This window comes from Mus musculus, chromosome 9, assembly GCF_000001635.26.
Source record: "Mus musculus strain C57BL/6J chromosome 9, GRCm38.p6 C57BL/6J".
Taxonomy (NCBI): domain Eukaryota; kingdom Metazoa; phylum Chordata; class Mammalia; order Rodentia; family Muridae; genus Mus; species Mus musculus.
Window position 1 is genome coordinate 54,533,115 of NC_000075.6, and position 27,963 is coordinate 54,561,077.

The 27,963-nt window shown below is 50.1% G+C and overlaps 2 protein-coding genes across 3 annotated transcripts; one reads left to right on the plus strand and one right to left on the minus strand.

The window, feature by feature from the left end:
- Positions 1-1,008: 1,008 nt before the first annotated feature.
- Sh2d7 (SH2 domain containing 7) lies at positions 1,009-11,916 on the plus strand. Of its 2 annotated transcripts, NM_173778.4 has the most exons (6): positions 1,009-1,207; positions 2,495-2,584; positions 5,850-6,015; positions 6,264-6,470; positions 7,700-8,386; positions 10,188-11,905. In NM_173778.4, exons 1-6 carry the CDS (start codon positions 1,032-1,034, stop codon positions 10,236-10,238), a joined length of 1,377 nt encoding a protein of 458 aa, NP_776139.2. In that variant the 5' UTR covers positions 1,009-1,031; the 3' UTR covers positions 10,239-11,905. The 2 variants fall into 2 exon arrangements, with proteins under 2 accessions (NP_776139.2, XP_006511221.1); XM_006511158.1 differs by lacking the exons at positions 1,009-1,207; positions 2,495-2,584 and having other exon boundaries at positions 5,874-6,015; positions 6,337-6,470; positions 10,188-11,916.
- On the minus strand, positions 11,680-27,076 carry Cib2 (calcium and integrin binding family member 2). Its single transcript, NM_019686.6, has 6 exons — positions 26,854-27,076; positions 21,373-21,407; positions 16,667-16,778; positions 15,219-15,366; positions 12,775-12,970; positions 11,680-12,370 (listed from the first exon to the last, which is right to left on the minus strand). Exons 1-6 carry the CDS (start codon positions 26,902-26,904, stop codon positions 12,349-12,351), a joined length of 564 nt encoding a protein of 187 aa, NP_062660.1. The 5' UTR covers positions 26,905-27,076; the 3' UTR covers positions 11,680-12,348.
- Between the last annotated feature and the right edge of the window lie 887 nt (positions 27,077-27,963).

Consider the following 27,963-nt stretch of genomic DNA (forward strand, 5'->3'; position numbering starts at 1 on the left):
ATGACATGCAGCCAACACACTCTGTCTCCATCTCCCTGCTCCCCGCAGGCTGGGCTCATCTGGTGTGGTGTTACACAAGCAATCACACACATTTATTGTTTATCTACTGCCATTAGTAGTAAGTGCTTCTCTGGGAGTGTGGAGATGACTTGTCAGGTAAAGTGCTTGCTTCACAAGCATGAAGACCTGAATTTGTAGCCTCAGCACCCACATAAAAGCTGGACACACTGAGAGGCGGAGACAGGAATCCCAGGAACTTGCTGGCCAGACAGCCTACCTGAAACAGCAGTTCCAGGTTCAATGAGAGACTCTATCTCAAAAAGTAAGGTGGACACCAATAGAGGAAGACACCCGATATCAACCTCTAATTTCCAGACTTATGCATGGGTAAATACCTGTGTGTGTGTGTGTGTGTGTGTGCGCACGTGAGTGAGCGCTTTCTCTCTTTCTCTCTCATTCTCTCTCTCTCTCTCTCTCTCTCTCTCTCTCTCACACACACACACACACACACACACACACACACACACACACCACACAGAGAGTTGTCTTGTTCCCAGATTTATATGGTACACAGCAGGTACCTGATACAATCTGAAGTAAAAGGTAAAATTAATCAGCATGGAATTTCCCCACCAAAACACAAAAGCCCCAGTGAAGGAAGGATACAGTGAATTTAAATCCAGAGCTCTGTTCACAGGGGCAGTGCTGTGACTGCATCTTATGTCTGCTTTTCCACTGAGGCAAAGACTGGAGGTTGGGAAAAAAGAGGTCACAGGCATCAGCTTTTCTGCTGGCCCAGAGATCATGGAAATCCTGCCTGATCCTTACCAGGCTGCTACGATAGCCTCCTGCTAGTGACTCTAGCAGCCAAAATGCCTGGTCCCAAAGCTTCACACAGGAGAGCCATCTAATAGGACTCCTGTGTGCCACGGGCATTGAGAAGGGTGTGAGCACAGGCAAATGAGCTGCATCACGCATAGATATAAAGGACTGCAGCCATCAGGATTCACATATCATCAGTGCTCACCAGGATGGAGGGCGGCCCAGAGCAGCTCCATCTGGGCAAGGCACTGGAGGAGGCAGGGGGTGGGCGGGCCTTGGCTGAAATCCAAGAGCTGGCTCTGAAGTGGTTCATGGAGACACAGGCCCCCTCTATCCTACAGAATGGAGTTCTGCCCCCCTGGTTTCATGGATTCATCACTCGCAAGTAAGGCTGCCCCTGACCACAAGACCAGCATGATCTGCAGCTCCTCAGGGCTGGGAATATGGCCCAAGGACTCCAGAACCTTGGGCTCCTGACCTTTCCCTCACTAAGCAGGACCCTGGGGTAGAAGGGACAGATTGTAGAAGCTTTTGAAGGCACATATGGAGGGCATTTGCCTAGCGGGATCTTGGGTAGTTGCAGCTGTGGGAAGAACCACAGTGGACTGAGTAGGAGCTAGGCATGTTTAGATGAGTTCTGAGTATCTTGGTGAAAGTTAGAAGACCATGCCATGTGCCAGCACTGGAATGTTATTGTAATTGAGGTAGAAAACTGTCCAGGAAACCTAGACACATGATTATCCTGGCATAGAGGCAAGGATGTGAGACTTGGCATTGTGGTTGAGAGAGATCTTCAAGCTTCCCAAGTACTAGATGGAAAAAGGAATGAGAAACAAAGCCCACCAACCAGGTCCTGACCCAGTGTCTAACACAGCACCGGGGACAGCTTTGCGGACCACACGAGGCTGTGTTCAGGGGACCTGCAGCTGTCTTAATGCTCTGTGTTATGTCTTGATGCCCTTTGTTTGGAAATAAGGGGTCCCATATATTCATTTGGCACAGATCCCTGAAAATTATGAAGGTAGTTCTAGTGATGTAGTGATGTATTTGGTGAGTAAGTGGGTAAGGAATTATATGATCTGTGTTCTTCCAAGCCAAAGGAAAAAAATACTAGAATTTTCCATTGTACCTCAAAAACACTTGGTATCATGTAGAAGGACCCGAAGGGATGGTAGTGATTTTTTTTAAGCTCCTCTTGTAACCAAGCTTGAGACACAACAGCAGCTCTTTGCTACAGACACTCTTATGTAGTGTGCCTCTTGCACAACTACACACTTAGTCCCAAGACAGGGATCCCTACTGATGTGAAAGTTCCTGGTATAGTTCTTTCTATACAGTTATCTGAATAGAGAGCTGGAAGCTGCAGGTTGTGTCTATTGCTCCTGCTGACAAGGCTACATTGCAGGGTGGAAGGTGCCTGTCGCCTGGGGACTCACATTCAACGACAGACTGTCTTTAGTTTGCTCACTTGAGCCAGAACCAACCACAGACTGCACCTTGAAGGCCTCAGAGTCAGTCAAAGAGCTCAGAAGGTTCTCTATCAAGGGCTGAAAATCTGTCTCAATTTAGAACTCTAGGCCACTGTCTGAAAGGATCCTGAAGCAGATCCAATTCAGGCTGCTTGGTTACTGTGAGGGTACAGGTCCCAGTTAATGGTGTGTCCTCTGTCCAGGCAAACAGAGCAGCTACTCAGGGACAAAGCCCTCGGTTCCTTCCTCATCCGCCTCAGTGACCGGGCTGTCGGCTACATCTTGTCTTATAGGTAAGTGGGAAGCCCTCTATGAAGAGACAGGTAGCCTAGGGGTTCCATAACCCAGAACCTGCTGATGAGCACAGAGGTTCAGAAACCCACTATCTGGTTTTCTCTGGGCCCTGACGCCATAGTTCAGTCATCCTCTGCTTGGCCAACCCTTTCAGAGCACCAACACTATCAGCCAGGGATGTTGCTGCAGCCTTCAAAGGGATGAAGGGAGCCAGATGAAACATCTTCCCGGTGGGTGCAGATGAACTCTAAGTCCAGTGGCAGAGGAACAGGCTTGCTAGTGGGAAGAGGGCATGGTTGGGTATAAAGTCTTTCTACTAAGTGGACTGGCATGAGCGTAAGTACAAGATTTTGAGAGTCACAGATCCTTGGGTGCAGCCAGACAAATCTCTGGGAAAAGGATAGCCATAGATGAGAAGTCTGAGAACAAAGAAGGGATCCAGGCAGAGTGCTTAAGGAGGGAGAACTGGAGGCAGTCTGGAGGTGTGAAGGCTGTGACAACCCACAGCATTGGTTGGGTATGAAGATCTTGGGTCTTAGTAATGTAAGGCTATAAGACTAAAGATCTTAGGTCTTAGTAATGTAAGGCTATAAGACTAAAGAGGAAGAGACATGTACCTAGTGTAAAGTCCGAGGTGGCGGCTGTGGACCATGGTCTGAAATTAGGCTGAGTTGGGAAGGTAGAAGGCTCCCTCCGGAGGCCTGGAAGGAGGCCAGGGTTGCAGGGCAAACTTCCAAGTCTTCAGATTCTCATTCAAATTATGTGCACAGACCCTCCTTGTTCAGATCCTAACCTGGAGGAAGCTTCTTTGCCTCTCTGTGTCTCTGCCATCTCATATGTAAAATAGGAGTGTTCTAGTTACCTACCAAAGGACTGTTGCGAGCGCATGATGAGACGAGGCATTTGCAATTGCCTGGCACAGTGAACAAACCGTGGAGGGGTTAAGCAAATGTTAATAATTGCTCAGTCCTCATTTGTCCCCCAAGACACTGTTTTGGGCACTCTGAAATACAATAAGCCTTTCCCAAATCTCCTTTTAGTTTTGGTCTTTCTTTATTCTGTGTTTCTTTGAGCTTCCTTCTCCCTCTCTCTCCCTCATGAGACCTTAGGCAGAATGCCACCTTAAAAAAGACAGCAAGAGGAACTGCTCCAAGAAACATAGATAGTGAAAAGGAATAGAGAGGAGCAGAGACAATCAGCATGGTGACTCCCGGGTCCATATCAGAGGCACCACAGTCATTCCTGGTTTTCATAGAACTGGCACACAGCACTTGGATATCCACTTGGGGGGGGGGGGGAATGGTCGCTACCTCATACAAGGTACAAAAATAAATAATTCTTCATAGGCCCAAAATAGAAAACAATAACCTTTCTAAAAGGAAACAGGAAAATATTTCCATAAGTAAACAAATGTGCCTATGGAAATAGGATTAAAAAAAACTTATTAGACACATAAAGCACTCGCTATAAAGGACTGACAAGTTTGGATGTGAACACAGTCTGGCAGCGACATCTGTTACCCCACAGACGGCCGGCATTCATTCAGCTGATCTGCCTGACTAGTGAAGAGCCTCCTCCCCTCACTGAAACATGTGCATTTCTCCTAAAGCAATTTGTTAAAGAGGACAACTTTCCCAGAATAGAGAAGGGATGACCTTTGGTCTAAAACCCACAAACAAGCTCTTAAAAGACTGATAGATTTGATTTCCCTAAAAATGAGGGGGGGAGACAGAGAGAGAGAGAGAGAGAGAGAGAGAGAGAATATTGCCTTGCCTCTGTTACTCTTTGGCATATTCTCAGTAAAAAGGAGTAAATGCGTTCACCAAAAGGCAGACTAGCAGCTACATTTATAACAGCCACAATAAGCATCAGATGAGACACTACACAGAACTTTAGAAAGAAAGAGGCTGAAGATTTAGCTTCTTTGGCCCTAAGTGAATCGGAAAGGGGAAGTGAGACACAAATGAGGACTTTTGCATAATTTTCATTTATTTGGAATTCCATAATGGAAGGAACAAGCTTATGGCACTAGGGTCAGAGAGAGGCCACCTGTGATACCCGCAGGGAGGGGCTAGGCAAGGTTTTATATCCTAATCTGCATGTGGTTACATGGGACATTTTTACATGTAGAAATTTATCTTGCTGTACACCCATGATGTGTGTTCTGGGTTTAAATCATTCTTCTATAAGAAAGGACAGTGACAGGCTGGAGAGATGCCTCAGTGGTCAAGAGTACTGACTGCTCTTCTAAAGGTCCTGAGTTCAAATCCCAGCAACCACATGGTGGCTCACAACCACCTGTAATGAGATCTGACGCCCTCTTCTGGAGTGTCTGATGACAGTGACAGTGTGTACTTACATAAAATAAATAAATCTTTTTAAAAAATTATTTAGAAAGAAAGAAAGAGAGAGAGAGAGAGGAAGGAAGGAAGGAAGGAAGGAAGGAAGGAAGGAAGGAAGGAAGGAAGGAAGAGAGAGAGAGAGAAAGAACAGTGAGGAGGTGGGACTTTACAGGCTGGGGGAGGGTTCTGCTGTTCCAGAGGATGGAGATTGGTGAAGCTATGTGGTAAAGGTACAGGGCTGGGCCTTATCTTTATTGGAAACTTTGTTATTTTCTTCCTCATTGTTTGTGTGTGTGTGTGTGTGTTTATGGCTTTGTTTTGTTTATCTTTTATTTTGATCTTCTGAATAGTATATTAGCCAAGCCTGGTAGCTCACACCTATAGTCCCAGCACTGGAGAGGCTGAGTCAGCAGAATTCACTTGCGTTCAAGGCCAGCCTGGGTTATAATGTGAAATCTTCTCTGAAAAATAAATGAGTAAATAATTAAAGGATTTAAAGCTAAAATAGATAAGTAGATAGGGCTGGGGGCATGGCTCAGTGTTATAGCACTTACGCAGCATGTGGGCGGGGCCTAGGTTTGATTCCCCAATACCACAAAAAACAACAAACATAAATTATTACATTAGTAAATAGATGAGCAAGACTTGGGGAACCTTTTAAGTTTTGAGCTTGCGGGGGGTCTAAATCACGCTAGTCCTAGCCCTGTGCTCCTGAAGAACAAGATCAAGCTGTTCCTAGAGCCCCAGATGCCTGAAGTGCCCCACCCCCAGCTCCTTGAGGAACATCATAGATGCTCGTGAGGAAGGCAGCCCTTGGTCGGATGAATCTGTACTGGAGAGATGATCCTCTGATACTCAGGGGCAAAGCTGGCCCGCTCGTAGCCAGCAGCTCAACCCAGCCCACGTGCGCACTGTGTTACAGGGGCAGTGATCGCTGCCGCCATTTTGTCATCAACCAGCTGCGAAATCGACGTTACCTTGTCTCAGGAGACACCCTCAGCCACAGCACCCTGGATGAGCTCCTACGCCATTACCAGGAGGTGCAGCTCGAGCCTTTTGGGGAGACCCTTGCTGCTGCTTGCCCACGGGTAGGCACTCTTCCCTGTGAGGGTGGGGGGTGGGAGGGTGGGATGTCCAGCCTTGGCGTAACAATCACACAGGCACATGCTATCAATGGAAAAGAGAGGCACCATAGCCCTCAATCAAAAAAGAATCTTACCCAAAGGTCAGAAACCTGGTGGGATGCATCCATCTCTTCTCGGCAGCCCCAAGCAGGCAGCTAGCTGATGGCTGCCAGTGTATGACCATAAGCCTGTTCTATCTTCACTGCCTCCAGCTAGAGGAAAATGATCTGTATGATGCCATCAACACGGGCCTCCAGCACACTAATCTAAGCCTGAAAATTCCAGCCACAGAATTTCCCAGCATGCTCCCTGACAAGGCCACCAGTCCCCGCCTTCCTGCAAAGCCCCAGGTCTCTTTCCTGCACAAGAAAGCCCTAGACATGAGTTCCCGGTCTGTCTCGGATGAAGTGAGTGCAGAGGTAAGGAGGAGTCTTACCTTTGCACTGCAGAGCTACACAGGCTGATAGCTGCTAGGCTGGGATGTGGGGGGTCATACTAGAGTCAGGTCCTTAGAAGTCACCTGAGCAGTATCCTCAGACATTGTGGGTGAACATCAGGCCCATGGTGTAAGAAGCCCAACCTAGAGTCAGCCTGCAGTGATCCACCAATGCTTATGGCCTGCCCTGGTGAGCAAGCCTACACTAGACAGTTCCGTTTTCTCAGTGTGAGGCGTTATGGGAGTCATGTACTCTCTCTGAGTCTATTTACCATTCCTGAGGTACCTGCGAGGGCTCAATGAGTACATTGTAAGATACTGAACACCATTTAGCAAACTGTAAAGTGTGGTGTCTTTATGATGGGATAGACTCAGAGAATGTCTTTAGAATGCCAAGGACTTCTTACACTCAGAAAAGGACCTAAATTCTTCAGGGTCTACAAGAGCCTCTCCTGTCTCCTGAACCTCCCCCAAATGCTCACTGTAGCCCCATTGGCCTTACAGATTAAACCCACAAGGTTTTTAACTTGCTGTATATTCACTCTGCCTGGCTGCTCTTCTTACCAGAGAGTGATGTTGCTCATACGCATACTGCATTTTTGTCACGCCTCAAAAAGGCCACCTGACCTACAGAACATGTCACCTTTCCTGCCTGTTATTTTCTCTTCTCTGTTACCTGCTTTGCTCTCTACAGCACTGAGCATGACCCGACAGGACATTCCTTATGGCACATTCATACATCATATACTACATCAAATCCCTGTATGCGTAGCACAGTCCCATGGTTCTTGTTTCTAGGTTAGAATGTAAACTCAAGCTGGTCTCAGGGCTTAGACTACCTGTCACATAGTTGGTATCAGTAAATATTTGTTGAAAGGTTCCATGAGTGATGGGCTTGGGAGTCAGCCATTCTGAAGGGGTACATAGCAGTGAGTGGGTGATTCATGGAGCTCTGGGGGAACCAGTGAACCATTCTGGAGACAGGAGGAGCAGGCAGAATGAGTTTGGGTTGGCTGTTGTACTGGTGGCCCAAGGCCTTCGTTGTCAAGGCAAAGCAGAACCAGGAAACCTGATGGCTGTAAACAAACCCTTGAATATGATAGGCACTCTGAGACAAAAGAGGGAAGCTCAATTTATAAAGATAACTTAGAGGGTCTGAGGTCATGGTAGCAATGGGTGCTTTTTATGACATTTTCTGTCCCTCTCTCCCAGGTACCCACTAGAGTGCCCCCCATCCCCCGGAGGAGTCCCTCTCTTCTGGATGAGTCTCCTGCAGGCCCCAGTGACGTCATCTACACAGACCTAAGGAAGATAAACCGGGCACAGCTAGGCCTGGGCACAGAGGTGTGGGGCACGCTCAGGCCAGCTTCTGCTGGCAGCTTGGCTTGTTCCCCAGGCAGGGAGCCCTCAGGGAAACTCTCAGATGAAGATCAAAACAAGCCCAATAGCCTAGGACCTGCCCCATCTGGGATGAAGCCAGACCAAGGCTCTACAATGCCTTATACTTCCTTGGGATTTTCCCTGCCCCCCAGTTCTGAGACCCTGGGATCCCAGGCTACTACTTGGAGGCAGGGGTTTCTGAAGCTGAGCCACGAGGCTCAGTCCTCCTCTGAAGCAAGCTCTACAGATACCTACCACCTTGTTGAGACACCAGGCCTACAACAAGAGGCCAGGGACAGACCAGACCAAAGAGGCAGTCCTTACGAGCAGATTCCAACCTGCTGGCATGGCACTGCCAAGCTCTCATACCCTGGAGTTAGTCCCACATACAGCCAACAATCAGGGCCGATGGACTATGGCTATGAGAAGATTTCAGGGACCTCGAAGCTCCCAGAGCCAGGAAACACCTATGAGCAGATCCCAGCCGCCAAGAACAAGGACACTGGACGAGTGCACAAGGTGAGTCCCCTGAGGGGGTGGGTGATGGCACACAACTTTAATCCTAGCACTAGGGTAGCAGAATCAGGAGGGTTTCTGTGAGTCTGAGGCCAGCCTGGCTTATGTAGTGAACTCTAGAACAGCCAGGACTATAGAGAGAGAATCTGCGGCGTGTGGGCCTCAGGAACGAGCAGCTTGCTTACTGTCAGCAGCTTACTGTCAGTGCTCGAAAGTACCCAGGATCCCCCTGCCCTCCCTACCCCCCCCCCCACACACACACACATACACACAGAGACACCAGTGATTTAAGGATGGGACTAGCAGCTGCTAGATTTTAGTGTGAAGTCACCTAAGAGCTTCCTCTACAGCAGGGCACTCCCTGCCTTTCTTGCAGCCCACTGAAAGGCTGTCACAACCACTGGAAGCTGGAAAGGAGGCCCTTAGCCCTAGTCATAAATAAACAACTTTTGGCTTTGGCAGAGACAATTTCCCTGATGACCGTAGCTACCAAATTTAGCAAGATAAAATACAAGGCATCTAGTTAGATTTTTAATTGTATATAAACCAGTGGTTTTCATACATCTCAAACATCATGATTCGGGCTAGAGAGATGGCTCAGCAGTTAAGAGCACTGGCTACTCTTCCAGAAGACCTGATTCAGTTCCTACCACCCACATGGCAGCTCACAACTATCTGTAACTCCAGTTCCAGGGGATCCAACACCCTCACCCAGACATAAGAGCCACACACGCAGGCAAAACATGTGAAATAAATAAATATTTTTAAGTTAAAAAAAAAAAACAAAGCAAAACAAAATCACGATGGTTTCTTATTTTCCTAGAATTCAGATTTAACTGGGCAGCCTACATTTTTACTTGGCAACCCTACCCAGATTCTCCTCCTTGTCTATAAGATAGGCTGACCATCTGGTTGTGCTCAGGGCAGTTGCCCACGGAACAATGCACCACACGCCCTCTTGACAAGACACTGTGAGAAGTGGTTCTTGGCTCTCAGGGTGACTATTTCTGAGGATTCATGATAGAGAAGAGGAGACCATGGGGTGGGAGGAAACACCAGAGGGAGATGGTTGGCATGGGGCTAGTCCTGGGTCCCCAAGGTGGCAAATGAGCCCACAACCCCCTCCCTATCCCTCAGCTGCCTATACTTACATGCAATAGGAGTGGAAAGGCTCCTTCCTGTGGACACAGCCTCAAGTCTGGGGGAAACCTGAGACCTCCCTCTCCAGGCTTGAACAAGGACACCATGAGCTTCAAACCAGCTCTTCCCTCAGGGCTGTGTCCTCCCTGTCTTGTTCTCCCTTCCCCGACCCAGATCATTTTCTGAAGTGTCAATCCTCTAAGATGTAGGCAGTGGACAGGCTGTTACCGACCTCAGAAGCCATGTCTGCACCTCCCCCAGATGTTCTCAGGTCTTCCTCTAACCCTGGTGATCCTGCATGTAATCTGTCTTCCTCTCCATCCTTTGCCACCAGGACATAGCAAGGTCCCAGATGAGTAGGAGGTATTAGGGGGATCAGCACATACTCAGGAGGGGAGATGATGCTCTGCCGTATTTTCTACCTCCTTCCCCACTACCCATCCCTAGCCAGTCAAAGGTGAATCCTCATCTTAAAGTGCAAGATTGAAAGTAGAGTTTGGGCCCCAAGAGAGGCATGTGGGAGCCATGCTGGCATTGTATTCTGGCATTTTCCCCCTAGTTTGGGCCGACACCCCAAGCCCAAGCTAAGAACTGCTGAGTCTGGGTCTCTGGGTTTCCTCTCTGCCGGAGAGCCCAGGCCCCAACATCTTTTCCCTCCTCCCAGCCTGACAAGTTCCGGAGGCTCTTCTTCACAGACAAGAAGCACAAATTCTGAGGAAAGGCCTGGCACTCAGAGGGTTTGGTGGTATCCACACTGCACCAGGGATTACTGGATACTCTTAGCTCACTTGAAGGTGTGACCCAACCATCTGCTATGGAACGTGGCTCCAGGATGCAGCCTAGGTACCTATCTGGGAAGGCACAGGAGAGACTTTGTAGCAGCCTGCAACCCCAGGATGTCTCTTCAATGCTGTCCATCCACACAATGAAGGAATAAGGCTGGCAAGAGGGGGGACTAACTAAAGGAAGAGGTGGATGAACGTGAAGAGGCCTGGGCTGACTGACCAAGCTCGCCTCATACCTCGATACTTAACAAGTATGTGGCAGGTCCCTTGTCAAGACAGACATTTTCCAGATTGTCTAAATGACATCATGCTATTACTTCTGAGAACAAAACCAGTTCCCTTCCTCATGGCCTTGCCAGGAGATGGGGGAGACGCCAGGAGCCACATCCTCCACACCTGCCTCAGAAGGATTAAACCCAGGAGCTTGGGATACAGCAGCCAAGGTCCAACTTCAGAAGCCATGGTCCTAACTCAGCAGCAGGCTGGGCTCCTAAGAATCGCCCCCAGCCCTTCCTGCCCCACTTCTCCATCTTTATCCTAGCATCAGTATGCAAACTCCTAGTTTGTGCTGCAGACACCTATTTGAAGACATAGCTAGTGAGGGTCTGCACAGAGATCCCCTCAATAAGTGGGGCTTAAGCTCTGAATGTACAGCTGAGCAGCATCTGGAGCCAATCAGGGGATATCTGATGCCATGCTTATGTGAGCAGGTCACCCCTACCTGCCCTCTGTCTCCAGCCAGTCCTGACCTTTGGAGCAGCTCAGATTCCTCCCATGCAACCCACCATGAACCTGGCGATGTCACTTCTAGAGACTTTTGGGAGTCACCAGTTTTGGAGTAGGACATTCTTGCTCCAGCTGTTCCCTTGGCCAAGCTGGCTCTTCCAGGGATTGTTCTTATTTGGTACTGTTCCCCTTCATCCATGTGTCCCCAAATCCATTGGGCAAGCAACTGGCCTGCTATCTTCTCTCTACCCTGTCTCTACAAGCAGGAGGCAGGAACCAAGACCACAGTCCCCTCTCCAACTGGCTCCACCCAGGCCCTGGGCAGAACTAGCTCAGTGCACACTGTGGGGAAATCCACTCCTTGGTGGATATTTGGTTAACACACTTTCCCTCTGAACTCTACAAGTCCCCATCTACTTGGGGTGGTGGAAAGTTTAAGACTAGCAGGAAAACCCTGAGCCGAGCAATGGTGAGCTCTCTGTAGGTAGACAAATCTATTTTTAGGGAAATGGAAACAATCCTCACCCAACATCGTGAAGCCAACGTTAGCATCTGACACGGAGGGCAATGCTTCACTGGGGTGTCAGGGACGGCCTGAAAGAGTGCCACCGAACACTCCTAATGCTGACAGACACGGAGAGTGAGTGCAGCACACAAAAAGTGTTTTATTTCTAGGAGTTCACAAATCTGAGGTCAGCACACATAAGTGATACCATGTCATCAGGGAGGTGGGGTGGGGTAGTGTTCAAGACACAGGGGCAGAGCCCTTTGGACCGAACCTTATACAGCTTCACATTGGGAAAGTACGGGGGCGGAGGTGGTACAGCCCAGCCTTGGCTTTGGTAAAAGATTGCATAGCTTGTTAAAGCCCCAGGTTCTGTTTTCTGTTTTCTGTTTTCTTTGCTTGGTTGGTTTTTGCACTCATCCCTGGGTGGCTGGGGTGTCTGCCCAGCACACGGAAAATCCAGCCTCACCTCTCCCAGTGGGTTTTTCTACCTCCCCCTCCTAGGTGAGAAAAGGACTGGGCAGGGGGTGCGTGAGAGGGCTCACAGGGGAACTACAGGTCTTGAGGGTAGGCCACTGGGGGCCCAGGGAAGGGTCCTGCTCTTCACAACCCTGTTGCAGTTAGATTTTTATTTTATTTTATTTTATTTTATTTTATTTTAATTTTTTTGCTGAAAGGGCCACAGGAAATGTCCATGGGTGAGAACCCCAGAGGCCACAGCTCCTTCCCTGGAGCACTTGGAAACCATACCTGCACAGACAGCAGGCCAGAGGATGCAGCTCTAGGCCCCCACGGCCTTGGCAGTGTCTTCAGATTCGAATGTGGAAGGTGCTGTAGAGAGAAAAAGCACAGAGAGGATGAGAGACTGTGGGTGGAGCAGAAGGCTCAGTAGGGAAAGCTCATCTAACCCTGGTCATCTCCTTAAGGAAAGCTGCACAGAGGTAACCACAGGAGGCTAGAAAGGAGCAGCTATCCAGTTTTCAGCTAGAAGGGTCTAAACCACCCCCTCCCCCCAAGGCTTGATCTTTCCTGTGCACCATGGGTGATCTTGATCCCTCTCATGATGGGAATAATCATATAAGAACCAGTCATGTATCTGGGAAGCCAGGGCTCGACCAGGTACTTCAGGCCTGTTTATATCATTGCCTATGGAGATCCCATGAGACCAGACAGTCAGCTCTGACCCCAATGTTCTGGCCTATCCCACCCAAGCCCAGCTCCTGGGGTAACAACACCTGAGAAAATCAGGGGCCTTGGCGATCATGTCCTCAAAGTCAGCAAAGCCCAGCTTGCCGTCACCATCCAGGTCAGCCTCTTCAATGACTTTGTCACACACAAGCACTACCTCATCCTCTTCCAACTCAGACTTGGTGAGTCGGGCCAGCGTCATCTCTAAGTCTTCTTTACAGATGAAATTGTCAGTGTTGAAGTCTGTGAGGTTAGGAGGGATGGAAGGAGATGGTCAGAAGAGGGCTGAGCCCCTCCAAGGGCCTTCGAGGACAGAGGTGTCCTGTCCAGTATGACTCCTTCCTCCTAGCCTACCACACTGAACTCTCTACCAGCCTCTGGACTCCCCAAAGTATCTCTATGAACTCAGAGAACACTGGGGTCCATGTCCCCACTAAAGGGAACCAACAAGCTCACATACAAGGTATATATCTTAACACGGGCAACAAATTAACATTTGAGGGACCCACAAACCCCCACAATGAAGGTATATACAGCCACAGCCCAAGCAGTTCCAAATACAAACCCCCTGAGAGCTTTCCACTCAAGCCAGAGTCTTCCTGGCCTCACCTCACATTGGACTCCTAGAGGCAAGGAAGACAGAACCCAGAAAGGCCAGTACCTAAGTCCAAGTCGGAGATCCAATTGGAGGTAGAGCTAAAATTCTGACTAGGACTATTTAACTCTAAAACCCACATTTTCTCAATGGCACCTCGTCACCTCTGGTAGGCCTCCACATACAGACATAACTAATTAATGCATATGCATGTTGTATGTGGTAATCATGTACAACTTAGCCTGTCAATTAAAAAATATATATATAAATCAAGAGATACAGGATCGTCCTAGAGAGAGGCAAACATTTTGTGCACAGAGTAGGGGCACTGTTGGGTCTCCTGGGCAAAAGGCACTCCCACTATCCCCAGAACATGACACAGTGGCCCGGTGGGCTGGGCCATGTGCAGGCTCAGCGTGGTTAGCTCTGTTGCCTCTCCTACTCTCCCAGCGAAGCTGCCTGCTCTGTGCTCTTGGTTTCCCATGCCTCTGATGCCTTCCCGACAAATACCCACTTGGCCTTCAAGTCTCTTCAAGCGTCATTTTCTAGATAGACTGTCCCTCTAAGTGCCCACAAGGCTGGCATAAATGGTATTGATGAAGACCAGAGCCACTCTTGCTTGTTTGCGTAAACCATGCCTGAACTCTGCAGGCAAAAAAAGCTGGGCTGGAGAGGACAAGGACCTCCCAGAGGTCACAACCGTGGCCATGGTCAGACTTAGAGCACAAGCTCTTCAGTGTAACCTGAGCTGCCCACCTCTGCCCCTGCCTGTGAGGGCCTCCACAGTGGACATGAGGTGGGATTTGTCTCTGCTTCTGAAGGGCCTGCAGAAGGTTCCATGAAAAGACCTGCTGCTATCTGCCTAGTGGGCTAGATAAGAGTCCTAGGTCAATTTAACAGTAAAAAGCTGAGACCTCCGTGTGCTCTGCATTTTCTTCTTGTAGGAAGACAACAAGCCTTTCCCAGGGGCATCACTCTGGGTTCCTAGGCTGAAGGATAATGGGTGAAATTTTCGAAGATACATTTATGGAGGGTGGATAGGCAGGGTCTGCTTTCTCATATGCAAACACCATGTGTTGCACTGTGTATCTAAACCAAAGTCCTTTGAAATAAACATGGTAGCACAAAATTAACAGATAGCCCTTGATGGGCCCACTGCTTTAATATCCACCAACTTCTCAAAGGTGTGGGAAGGTTTGTAGTCTTTCCATATGGTCTAGTAAACGTTCAAGACACGGGGAACAAGCTGTGTGGTAGTCTTCATGTAGCTATGGAAAATTGGGCGTGCCCAGCGCCCTCTAGTGGCCAGTGAGTCAGCAGGCTGGAGAAATGGGATGACCCTATCTCTGGCCTGTAAGGAGGACTCGTCAGGATTTCCCTCTCTTCCTGGCTCATCATCATGTCTCAAGAAGTCTGGCCCCTAGGTTTAGCCTGACTTTTCTAGTTCACATATGGAAGTTTCCCAGTGACCTTTCTAGAACACAACTGCCCTTCCCTCTCTGAACCCTGTAGTGTCCTGGTCCTGAGCACTGGGCCCAAACTCCTCACAGCCTAGGTGTCTATACTCTCACAGACCCCTCCCACCACATCCTAAACCTTCCTTATATTGGCAAGCCTTGCTGCGCACTCTGTTGGGGTGCTTGTCCTATTGCCCCAGGGGACTAATATCCCCTGGTCCTCTAGTCCCTGACACCATATTCCTCACTTTATTATCCCCCCCCCCCGAGTGGGTGAGTCTCCCCTTCTCTCTGAAGATGTGTCTCAGGCATGACTTGTGCCCTCGAGGCAGGCATTCCTCCAAGCCTTAGTGTGCTCAGCAATAACTGGATGGGGCAATGGCTCACAAGATGCTCCTTCCAGCAATGCAGTTCTGTCTTGCTGCCAGCCCTTCCTTACCATAGATCTTGAAGGCATAGTTTGCCTTGAGCTCCCGAGGCGCTGATTCGCAGAGCACAGAGAACATGTCCACAAAGTCATTGAAGGTGAGGTTCCCCTCGCCATCCTCGGAGAAAGCCTCCACAATCCTCTCTTTGAAGGGATTCTCCTGAAGAAAAGCGCAGCCATCACTTAGGGTAGGAAAGGCAGGGGGCTCAGGCCAGTCTGAGGGCAGCCTATGACAGCCTGCATGTGTGGCCTCCAGAGAGACAAGGACCACATCTACTTAACGGCTATTGGAGGAGTTGCCAGGTTAGATGTGTAAGGCGTTGATCTGGGACCTGGTTCAGCAAGCATGTTCCCATGCTACACAGGATGCATACATGAGCACAGCAAGCCAAGAAGAGCCTGCACACCAACTGTCTCATTTTTCAGAGGCACATTCAGAGGCTCCTTCCTGTACTTACTGGGCGGTGTCCCCAGCAAAAGAAGACAACTGCTCCAGGAAGCCTTAGGTACAGCCTAATTCAGGCCAGAATGGAAGTGGGGAATGGAAGTGAGGCCCCAAGATGTCAGGTAATTGGACCAACACAAGCAGCAAGAGGTGATTCTGATGCCTCCAGCCACACAGCCTGTTAGTTCTCATTCCCAGCATCTGCCTCTGTTCCTTCTGGTGATGCCAAAGTGTCCAGGACCCACACTCCTTCCATCACAGCTGCTCAGCCTGAATCATCCCCAGGGACCTGAAGACAAGGACCCTGCAGGGCCTCACATTCTCTCTAGAAGACAGGCAGTGATTTCTAGGGCTAAGCTGCATTTATGCTCGGCATCTCTAAGGACAGAGTTGAGATGCAGGGCCAAGGCGATGCCATGTAGCTCTCTTACCCTGCTGTAAGCCGTACATGCCAGGCCTGCCAAGTCCCACTGCAACGTGGAATTGTGCCCAATGCTTTTTTACTGTGGGAGTAACCTTTCTATATGCCATGCTGAAGAACTCAAGAAACTTTCCATGAGTAAGTGGCCCGAGGACCCATACCACGCCCAAATCCAAATGAACATTCTAAAAAGACTCCCAAGAAATTCAAGTCTGAGATCTGTCATTAGAGATGACTAAGAATCCATGACCAGACAGGGAAAAGAAAGAAAAATTATCTAAAAGAACAGACCAAGGCTTGCTGAGTACAGCCCAGGCTATTCCACATAGGGATAGGCAGGTGTTTATAGGCCACTGGCTGGGCAGTGGGCAGCTACAAATCCACAGGACACCTACCAAGCGCCACACCCTTCCACACTCACTTATGCAACATGACTATTGGGAAACTGGGGCACAGAGAGCTTCAGTGGACGGTTCAGGGCAACACATTCACAATGGCTTGAGCCATTGTTGCAATATGGATCTGGGCCTCTAACTCCCTGCCTGGACATGGATTCCCCGTGCTCCAACCCACCAGCAGCAGCCTCTCACCTACCCGGAGCTCCGGCATCTGAATGATGAGGCTCATGGGTACATGGACGATGGGACTCTTCCTGTAGTCCATCGGGACGAGGTTGGGAGCCAGCTCATAGAACCGTGCATGAAGCCTTTGAGAGAAGCAGAGGAAAAGGCACTAGAGGTTGCCAACCCTGAGCCCCAGTGACCCAGTTGCTACCCCGTCTAGGTCCTTATCCAGGATCTAGTGAGGGGCCAATAGGAGGTATCTGCTCTGTCCACGATGGGCATAACCTGGGGGGGGGGGGGAGCAGGTTCTGGTGAATCCCTGTGCTGATGACCCAACTTCCCAGGCCCTCCTTGCTTCCTAAACACAGACATGTACCAGCACCATTATCCCCACCCCCATACTTCCTCCCTATCCCCCTGCTGGGCAACTGTCACCCACCATCCTCTTTCTCTGTCTCTCTCACCCTCTCTCCCCTCCTCTTCCTCTCCTCTCACCCTGACCTGATTTTGTTCCTCTCCAGGAACACATCTCCATCAAAGGGCCTAAGGTCACAAGGGATAGAGCAGAAAGGAGAAACCCCCAAACCCCATTCTTTGTGTGAGAGAGGGTCAGAAGACACCCGCGTGGCCAAATAAAAACTGGACTCTAGGCAAGAGGACACTGAGTTTCTGTTATTTTCTGCATTGAGGAACATTGCCGCCCCCCCTTTTTTTTTTATAAAAGTCCTTGCAACAGAATTTATATTTGGCAACTGATGTGCTTTTTGGAGGAGGCAGAGGTTGACAGGGTCTCACCACATAGGCAGGCCTTGCTAGCCTCTTCCTTGGGCAGCCTGAAGCCTCCCCAGGCTCAGAATGCCACACTCAGCTAATTCATTCACCTTTAACAGATCCATTGTGTTTCTGATTACATTTACTAGACCTGAACATCTACTCCCCTCCCCCTGTACTAGGGGTGACACTGCATGCCTCTTGACATTAGCATGTGCCCCCAAAATTGTGGGGGTTGCTGCAGTAGGAGCTTCAAGCCAGGCTGAGGTTAGAAATGCGCCTAAACCACTCTCTAGCTAGTGGGGTGACCTTGGGTAAATATGAGTAACTGCAGAGAATAATTTTCAGTCAGAAACTGGAACCAGTCTATCATTTTCCACACTTGTGTGGGCTAAATAGGACAGAGTTCATAAAACTCTCTGGTGGGCTGAAGCAAAGTCAGGGAAGGACCTGAGTTCAATCCCCAGAACCTATGTTTAGAAAGAAAGGAAGGAAGGAAAGGAGGGAGGGAGGGAGGGAGGGAGGGAGGGAGGGAGGGAGGGAGGACCTACATCTCTGTCACTTCTTTCCACTGAGTCAAATAAAAAAGATGTATACTTCTGTGTCCTGTCATAACCCCGAGAACCAGAAATGACGATCATGCCACTCTAGCTGCATGAAAACAGATGTGGAACCCCATGGATGGTTTTGGAAGTTCACAGAACCCTTCCGACCACTAAGGAGGAGGAGTCCAAGTTCAAAACCAGCCTGAGCTATACAGGGGGTGACCCCGTCTCAAAAACAAAACACCAACTAATGAACCAAAAGCCGACAAAGCCCAACTCCAAAACCCCCAAACCGAAAATCGATAAATAATAAATAGACAAAGAGAGATGGGGGGAGACTGATAAGGAGAGGGAAAAGGGGGGCGGGGACAAAGCCAGAGTCCAAAGACTGAAACAGGTACTGCAAAGGTTTGAAAACAGCCAACTCTCTAGCAAGATCTTGTCTTAACCACCTGCCTCCCACGCTCCCCACCACCGTAAGAAAACACAGACAGACAGACAGACAGAAAAGACACTGACACCAGACTGAGACGAGTTGAACCCAAGTATGAGTGAGATGTAGCCTGTGATACGCAGCGTTTGGAATCATTAGGAGAAAGATGGTTTCCTCTGAAAAGTCATAAACAGACCACAGGAGTGCCTGGCTCTCGCATGGTTTTTTTTTTTTTTTTAATATATTACATTTTTAGAAGAGAAGGAATTAAATTAAATTTTCAAATCTATTTGCCAACATTTACACACAGAAAGACGTCTACACGGCGCATTTGTTTGGTGATCTTGCTGGGGCTGGGAGCAGTTATTTCTGCAGCAATGATCCAGGGATTGGCCCACTTCCTTTACTCATGGTGCAGGTTAGCCCTTGCAGGCAGTTTAAGTTTCTGACACCCCGTGTACAACAAAGATAAATAAAAAGTAATTAAAATCGATTACATACATTCTTTTAAAGGTTAAGAAAATAAATAATAATCACTTAGCAAATTCCTCAGGGTGTCAAGTGGGTACGCTTGTTTTGGCTGAAGGGAACAGGATTCCTGTCCACTTGCTCAGGAACCAAGTGTCACTGAGGACAAGTGAGCTGAAGGGTGAATCCCTTACCCACAGGAAGCATGGAAGCTGACCGAGGTATGCAGATGGGCGGTGTCTCAGTTAGGTTTTTACTGCTGTGAGCAGACACTGTGACTAAGGCTACTCTTACAAGGATAACATTTAATTGGGGCTGCCTTGCAGGTTCAGAGGTTCAGTCTATATCATCAAGGTGGGAACATGGCAGCATCTAGGCAGGCATGGGGTAAGAGGAGCTGAGACTTCTACATCTTCATCTGATGCTAGTGGAAGACTGACTTCCAGGCAGCTAGGATGAGGGTCTTATAGCCCACACCCACAGTGACACACCTCCTAATAGTGCCACTCCCTGGGCTGAGCGTATGCAAACCATAACAGGTGGGATGGAAGATCTGTACCTAGAGAGTACTGGGATCTACAGGGCTTGTAGGTAGGGGGAGCAGTTGAGCAGGGGATCCTGGTTATCTGTGATCACACTGACAGAAGAACCTCCAGCTCGAGTTTCCTCCCTGCCATCTGGTCAGTACTCAGGGTGCAGCTTACCAAGGAGACAAGCAGCTGGCAGGTAGGGAAGGAGGGGGGCAGACCAACGGAGGCAGGGCCTGGCCACGCTGGTTCTACCACTGGCCTGCTAGACATTGGTAAGTCGTCTTTGCTCCTTACCATCTCTGCACCTCATTGAGACGTGAGCAGTGGAGAGGGGCTGGCCTGACAGGGATGCAGGGGTCAGTGACGTGGGCCTCTGCTGGGAGTGACACCCAGAAACAAGGCAGGAATCTGCTCAGGCAGGGTACCCAGATACCTGGGAGGTTCCTTCACCCCTGAGGGGACCTAATGCTTGTTTTTTCTCTAGTGTGGAAATAAAAGGTCAAGGCTGTCGAGACCCAGGCACCTTTACCTAAGTGCCCTTCATTTTCCAGAGACACCCCCCAAAGGCCTGTCAGACCACCCCAACTCTTGGCCTTGTCTTGAGCCATTGTTTCCTAAGGGTAACCGTGCTGATCTCAATAGAGATTGGTACATGGCAGTGTGGGGTAGGGGGTGAAAAGGAGACACAAGACTGTGCCTTTGTCTCTGCATTTTGCCAGCCTGGGACATCCTCCTGTGTCCAGTCCTCCCACCCCTCATCACTGGTGGCCAACAGGCACCACGGCCAGGTGCCAGGCATGGGAAGAGACATCTGAATTCTTCCCCAGATGGGAGCTGGTTACTGAGTATGGTTACTGTATGGATCTACAGAGCTTTGACTGGCTTTAAGAGCGTTATAAGTGCTGGGGTGGTAAGGAACTGGATCAGAATAGAAACACCGTGAGCCTCAGAGCACACGCAGCCCAGAATCAGCATGTACAAAGCTAGGGCTAAGAGGGTTGAAAGCACACCTCAATGAAGGATTCCTATGGAATTCCTACTGATAGAGGGCTTGTCCCAAGAACTCTGGAAGGTTAGAGTCAGCACTGAAAAATCCTCACTGAGGACACATTCAGGATAGTTCCAGTGGTCAGGAACTATCACTACTATAACTATACTGAACTATACTATACTATACTATACTATATATACTATACTATACTATACTATACTATACTATACTATACTATATATACTATACTATACTATACTATACTATACTATACTATACTATATATACTATACTATACTCTACTATAGTAGTAGTGATATAACTACAGTGGAACCAGAGCCCCAGAAAGGGAGGCTCCAGAGGGTCAAACCTCACTGAGGTCATAGAGCTCCAGGGCTGTGGATATGGGAGGAAGCTCAGGCCTGAGACCCAGTCTCTGACCCCCTTAGAGGTGAAAATGGGGTAGCCTGTGTCCACCCCAGTGACAAGGTAGAATGGTAGGCTGGAAGAGGAGCACTGTCCACACAGAGCGGTCAGGGGAGTGAAAAAAAAACGCCAGCACAACTCTCTGGGGAGGCTGCACCAGGCTGTAGCCCCAGCCCGAGCATCGATCTCCAGGGAAACTGATCTTGAGACTTTGCTGGCTTTTAGTGACACCGGATAGCTTAGGTAGAGGGGGCCAGCGATGGCTGCAGGTTTCCTAGCATCCTGTAATAGCTGCTCACTGGTCAGAGACTGGCAACACTGCAATGTCTCCTGTTCAAGACCTCCGCCTTAGGTCACAAAGAGACGGGATGTTCTGGAGACCCTTTGTAAACAGCTCGGGCGTGGTGGGCATGCCTTTGGCTTTTGGACATCCCGGGAGTGACAGACACTGAAGCCAGGGGATTATTAGAGCCCCTAGCTTAAAAGATGGGGTCCCTAGAGTAGCAGGTCCCAAAAGACCCCATTCCGACCACAGTCCTAGCCCCAGAGAGATAGACAAGAAGCCATACTTACTTGAGGATGTCCTTCTTATTGAAGAAAGTGCAGTCCTGTGGAGAGAATACAGAAATGGTGTTCTCTTAGAACCCTTACAGCTATGGGGCCCCAACCAAAAGCCCCGGACCCAAAGCAGCAAAGAACCTACTGTTCCTCCCATTCCTCCCCAGAGGGGACAGCCAATTCTAGGCCCAGAAGATGCTTCCAGAAACTTTTGATCCATGGCCCCTGACTACTGGGCCCAGGACAGTGATGCATAGGTGGGGTGGGGCTGGGTGGCACTCTTGGGGTACTCAGCAAAGAGGAACATAAGTGCCACAGTAGTTTGAAGGCTAGCGGGACACATTGTGGGAGGACAGGGGGTAGCTAATAGACAATTCTCGAGACCACTGTAGAGAGAATCAACAGGGTGCCTCAGCCCACCACCAGAGGCACTGAGAGCCCCGTGTTGTGTGGGTAGGCAGTATAAAGTGGACGTCCTGAGTATCTGTGGGTAGCAGTCCCGAGTTTGGGAACTTATGGTTCCAAGCATATAATCTGTGGTCTCAGGCTGCAAGGACAAGGGATATCACACTAAGGGGGCAGGAGAAAGATGGAGGGCCTGCAGTATGGGGGCAGACCCCAGAAAAGGGAAGTGGACAGGTAGCATCTAGACTCTGTAAGGACCTCCTGGCTGGCTGAGGTACATCTGTTCAAGGCCTAGAGTCTCAGATAATGGTTACTCTGTCAGATGGAGGAGAGAGGAAGTGAAAGCAGCTCACCAGACTTAAAATGTCCACCAATGCAGGGCTTTCCCATTTGTCTCCTGCTGTTCAGCTCTTCTGCCTCTGCCCACTATTGTAGCATGAAGGAAGCAAGCCTCAGACTCTGCAGACCCAGAGCCCACAGGGCCTCCTGTGGCCTTATGCTAAGCAGCACTGCTCTGATGAGGGGGCGTGTGGACACGGCCCAGGGTGCACCAACAGCCAGGCTGGCTCTGGGAGACCTGGAGCTGCTAGACACCAGGCTGGCAGGATTGCACACTGAGGCTGGCCAAAGAGGATGCTCACAGTATGTACACAATAGCTAGGGATTTCCTTGCTGCCTCTGTGTAGGCAAAGAGGAAGATGGGTGCAATTTCCAGGTTCCCATGAAGCCTAGCAAGTCTGTTTTTCCAAGCTACTTGCTGTCTATCGGGAGACAGATGAAGGACTCCGTGCGGCTGTGCCCATCTCAGAAACCCAGGGGCTTCTCCTGAAGGGCTCTCCTTGGCTTTTGGCAATGTCTTCTCTACAGCAGTCAGGAAAAAAAAAGCTCAAGATGAGAAGCAGCAACCCCATCCCGGCCCAACACAGACAGAAAACTTCGTGTCTGACAGGGCTAAGAGTCAGGTAGGCTGAGGGCATATGGGCTGGTTCCTCAGCTGGTCTCAGAGACCAAGAGCAGGCAGCAAAGGCAGCCTGACAAAGCTTCCTAGGAACACTCTCCCTATCTAGAGGGCTAGCTTTGCCATCTGAAGAAACCAACTGGAAAGGGTGAGGGCTCTGCTAACTAACCTGGAAGCATCATCACAGAACTGGGACAGAGGAGAGGGAGTCCGGGCTCCAGTCTCTGTGTTCGTCCTAATACACCCAGAGTTCCTTCTACCTATACATAGCCCACCAGAGTGCTACTAGCAAAAGTAGTTTTCCCACATATCCTGGCCACCTTAGCACAACTAGACTCACCTTCTGGACACTGTTCTTTAAGGAACGGTGCCTAAGCCATAGCAGCAACCTCCTGGGAACATGATATAAATGTAGACTCTAAAACTCTGGATAGGAAGTTGTATTTTTAAAAGCACCACCGCCCCCCCACCCCCCCCCCCACACACACACATTGTGTGCCAATTCCTACTAGCAAGAGAACATCTCCAGGGCAGCGCCACCTGAGGAGCAGTTTAAAATACCTGGACTTTGCCACCCCTCAGACCAATGAAATGTGACATCCCTGTGTCCTCCAGGCATCAGTGGTCTTTAGAGGCACTCAACCCTTCTAAACAGGCCTGTAATCCCAACTACTTAGAAATCTAAGGAGGGAGGGTCACAAGTTCAAGACCTGCCTCAACTACTGAGTGAGATACTGTCTAAAAATGTTATGAGTGAACAGAAAACTAGGCATGGAGATAAGCATCAATGGTAATAGAGTGCCTAGCATATAGAAAGCTTTAGGTTCAATCCCCCAGGGTTCCGACTTCACCCCATCACTCAGGGATTCTAAAACACAGCCCAGGCTGAGAACCACCTCACAGCCAGTACACAATTACTATGCACCCTGCACGAGGGACTCTAAATTGCCAATTTCATTTCATCTTTGGCACCACCCTGGTGTTATTTCCCTGTCTTACAGAAGTGATAATTGTGTTGGGGGGGGCAAGACTGGAAGAATTGGGGTCAGGATTATGGAAGCACCAAACAGGCCAGGCTGGGATCTTCTAGTTACTAGTAAAAGCCTGGAGGTGATTTCCAAAATTTAATTCTGCCTCCAACGTATGTGCCACCAATTCCCCCTCCTCTCCAGCCCTTCCAATCCCTTCCCTCCCATCTCAACTCAAGAGCTCTGTCTGGCCTCTGCTTCTTATCTACTTGGCCTGCCTATAGCAGTGGTCAACTATCTGTGTTGTGTAAAGGAGATGGGACTCCTCTCTGGCTCTGCCAACCCAGCCTGGGAATGGCCTTACCAATCACTGAATGGCTGGAGGTCAGGCTCCAGAATGGCCTGAGTCGATCCCCATGACAGCCTTATGACATAAGCCTAGCTGGATTTGAAAGAATTCCCACCACAGAAGTGGAACCTGGGCCCGGAACAGAGCCTCAACTTGTTAACTCCCATAGTGTCAACTGCCCAACTACAACTTGAACCCAGGACTTCAGAATCCCTATATGGAGTTCTTTGCCCTCCTTGAACTGTATGATAGACATGTCTTCCTCCCTCCCTCCCTCCCTCCCTCCCTCCCTTCCTTCCTTCCTTCCTTCCTTCCTTCCTTCCTTCCTCCCTCCCTCCCTCCCTCCCTCCCTCCCTCCCTCCCTCCCTCCCTCCCTTCCTTCCTTCCTTCCTTCCTTCCTTTTTCCTCACAAGCCTCTTCTGTGCTTAGAAAACACTTCACAGAAAGAGAGGAGCACAGACAGCAGCATTGACGGGTAGGAACCATTCAGTGGCCAGAGGAAAGCCTGGAGAGGGATAGGTGTCATGGGCCCACTGTGTACTCCCACGGTGAGGTCAAGGAGAAGCTGAGACAACAGCACCAGCTTGACTGGAAGCCCTGCAGGGTGCCTGGGGCTTGAAGTGAGAAATGAAACTGGGGGCTGGAGAGATGGCTCAATGGTTAAGAGCAGTTGTTGCCCTAACACAACATCTGGGTTCAATTCCTAATACCCAGAATGGTTTACAACCATCTAACTCAAGTCCCAGGACCCAATGCCCTCTTCTGGCCTCCATGGGCAACAGTCACACACAGGGTCACATGCATACATGAAAATACTCATGCATAAAATGAATAAATCTAATTTGAAAGAAAGAGAGAGAGAGACAGAGAGAGAGAGAGAGAGAGAGAGAGAGAGAGAGGAAGGAAGGAAGGAAGGAAGGAAGGAAGGAAGGAAGGAAGGAAGGAAGGAAGGAAGGAAATTGGAGACCAGCTGAACCCAGGCCAGGCTAGGATGAGCCCTGTTCTGCTTCCCAAGATACCAGAATGACCTGGAGAGAAGGCGTCTGTACCTGTGTTAGAAAACTCCCTGCTAGAGCGGGCACAGTGTTTATGTCTGTTCACTTGTTCAGGCCTGATGGATGGCTTCTTAGGGCTTCCTATAGGGGCCTGGCTAGTACACAGACATCCCAACTCTAGTGAGGCATATGCTGTCTCTTGATAGAAGGATGAAGGAAGGAGGGAAGAGGAAGTGGGGGATGGAAGGAGAGAATGAAGAGAAGAGGGACAAAAGAGAAGACCACAGGACCAGGAAGCTCCAGTTAGACCTCTGTCCCCAGGAGGCTTTGGAGGGCTGGCCAGGGTCACAGTCTTGAGATGGATGAGGGGATCTCAAGGTGAGATGCAAAGAAGGCTGAGTCATATGTGGGGCTAGTTCTTAACTGAAGGCATGGGCTGAAGCATAGCATTGGGATGGCGGACGGGGGGGGGGGGGGGCAGCGAGCCCTGCGTAGGCACGTGAGAGGATGAGAGAGGAGTGTGCCATGCACATACGTGGCCAGGGCGGTAGCCGAAACTTTGGGCATCTTGCAGGGGCATCTGGCGAGCAGGAAACCGGGCATCTGGCCTCAGGGAGGGAAGACCACCAGACTGCGAAGTTCCAGGAAGCCCAGAGTTACTTGGAAAAGGGAATGTAACCCTGGGGCCCCCATGCGGCCCGGGTTGGGCATGCTAGAGAGCCAGAGGAAAGGAGATGTGGGGCTCTCGTGTTTCATGGCTCTCCTTCCCCTGGCAGGGTCTAGCTGGGCCCTGGCAAAGGATCAGAACTCAACACTGGACTGGGTCTGACCCAATGCCGGGCTGGTCCTAATGGGGATGCAGGCTCCCCACTCTCCCCAGACCACTCTTCTCTCCTGGGTTTGGGCTATTTTGCCTGCATCTACCTCCACTTAAAACGCCTCCTTCCAGAACTTTCTGGCAGAAAAAAAAATCCTGACTTCCCAAGTCCTCATGCAAGCTCTGCACTCTTTCTGAACCTTCTAGTCAAACCAAGAGCTATTGACCTCCCCTGTCCACTAGAGCTCTTCTCAATACATATCCTATCACTTGGGTCACACTGGAGGTAACCGCTCCACGCTAACTGAATATTCACAAAAGTTGCACACATCTAAGATAGGAATACATATGACATAACACTCCTAACCTATTAGGCGATAAAAAGAAGACTCCACAGCTGTTGTTCCCTGAAAGTCCGGAGACATTACATGGTGAGCTAAAGCAACTGAGCAAGACTCTGGGCCAGCCCGGAGATAAGGTTCCCTCGCATACCTACAGAAAAGTTTTCACATGGCTGGGGGCTGTGAGATCATTGATATGGACAGCTAGCTCTGAACTTGGAAGAATCCGGGGTGAAAGGGCTACTAGGATCACAAAATAGGTTAAGAGATGTGGGTACGTAGTTATATAAACAACACACCCCAACCTGTAACCTGCATTTGGGGCCTCTTGTCCTCCCCCTACACCAAGCCCTTTCTGGGATGAGGGTCATGCCCAGTGGGCTGGAAGAAATGACTGGGGTCTAGCTTGGGAGGGCAGAAAGAAGGTCAATAAGGAAGAGAAGACGGGGTGGGTGAGGCGCATCTGACAGAATACTCTAACTGGAATGTTCTAACATTCCCGGGCCTGGGAAACTGAGGCTCGTCAAGGGGAAGTCATCCACCTAAGGCGACGCTGCGCGCTGAAGGTAGCGGCAGGGTTTGAACCTCTGTGAGTCCGCTTTTGCGAGGCCTGGGAAAAGGACAAAAAGGAGGACTACAGGGGCCGCGGCGCGCCGGCTTCACCTGGTAGTTGTCCAGCTGCTCTTCAGTGAAGATGGTCTGCTTGTTCCCCATGGTGACCGCGATGGTATGGGTGGCCGCGGCGTCGTCTCTCGCCCTTTCGAGTGCTGCTTCCCATCGGCGGCGTCTGGAGCCCCGAGCCCGGTGCCCGCGGCCCTTGCCAGCCCGGGAGCGGGCAGCGTCGCCAGCCTAGCCTGGCCCGCTCCGCTGGGTCCCGCAGTTCAGTGGGAGGGGTGCAGGGGCTGGGAGGCAAAGGCGGGGCCGGGGGCGGGGCGGGCCTAGGCGGGGGCGGGGGCCGGATTGGGGCGGAGGCGCAGCCTGGTGGAAGGAGGCGGGGCCCGAGAGGTGACTTCTCCCTGGAGACAGAGGCCTGCTCAGTCTATGCTGCTGCAGCACACTGAGGTGGCCAAGCGGTGGCCTCATAGGGCCGCCTGACTACTGGACACTGAGTGCGCCTCCCGTTCCAACCAGCACACTGACTGGCACCCCGGGTCGGTCCTGGCGATTGTGAGCCTGAAAATCCCATGGATTAGTGTGGTAGAACAGGCACAATCCTCCGGCCTCTGATCCTAGACTGAGAATAGGTGTGTTGTTGAGCTTGCGGGATTACCCAAGTCAGGTCCATCCTCAAAAAGCCGACATACACGCAGTCAAACACTCAAATCATAAAATAACTTTTTAAAAAAGGAAACAGACGAAGCAAACTCTACCTCAGCAGAGGAATGGGCTCTGGTAACAATAGGTTACACTACTCAGTTGGTTCAAGACCTTAAGGAAAGTAACTAGATCACTCCCTACATCCACTCTGCTAAGTGAGGCCTTCACGAAATTTAATAATGCAGGCAGGGTAGAGGAGGTTAACCAATACCCTCCTAAACGATTGGCTATCTTCAGCCGCCCCATCAAGGTGACCGCTAGGAAAAGCCCTCCAGACACACGGAAGTTCAGGAGTCCTGGCAACTCTGGGACCTATCAGTGGCCCACAAGGAAGGCTACTAGCAATGGAGTTGTCCTTACTGTCTATTCTTGGGACAGCTGGGCTGCATGAAACCTGAGTCAAAGGCTCCTGGTGGCTCCGCTGGGAGGCAAGTCCATCATGGGCTGCCAAAACTG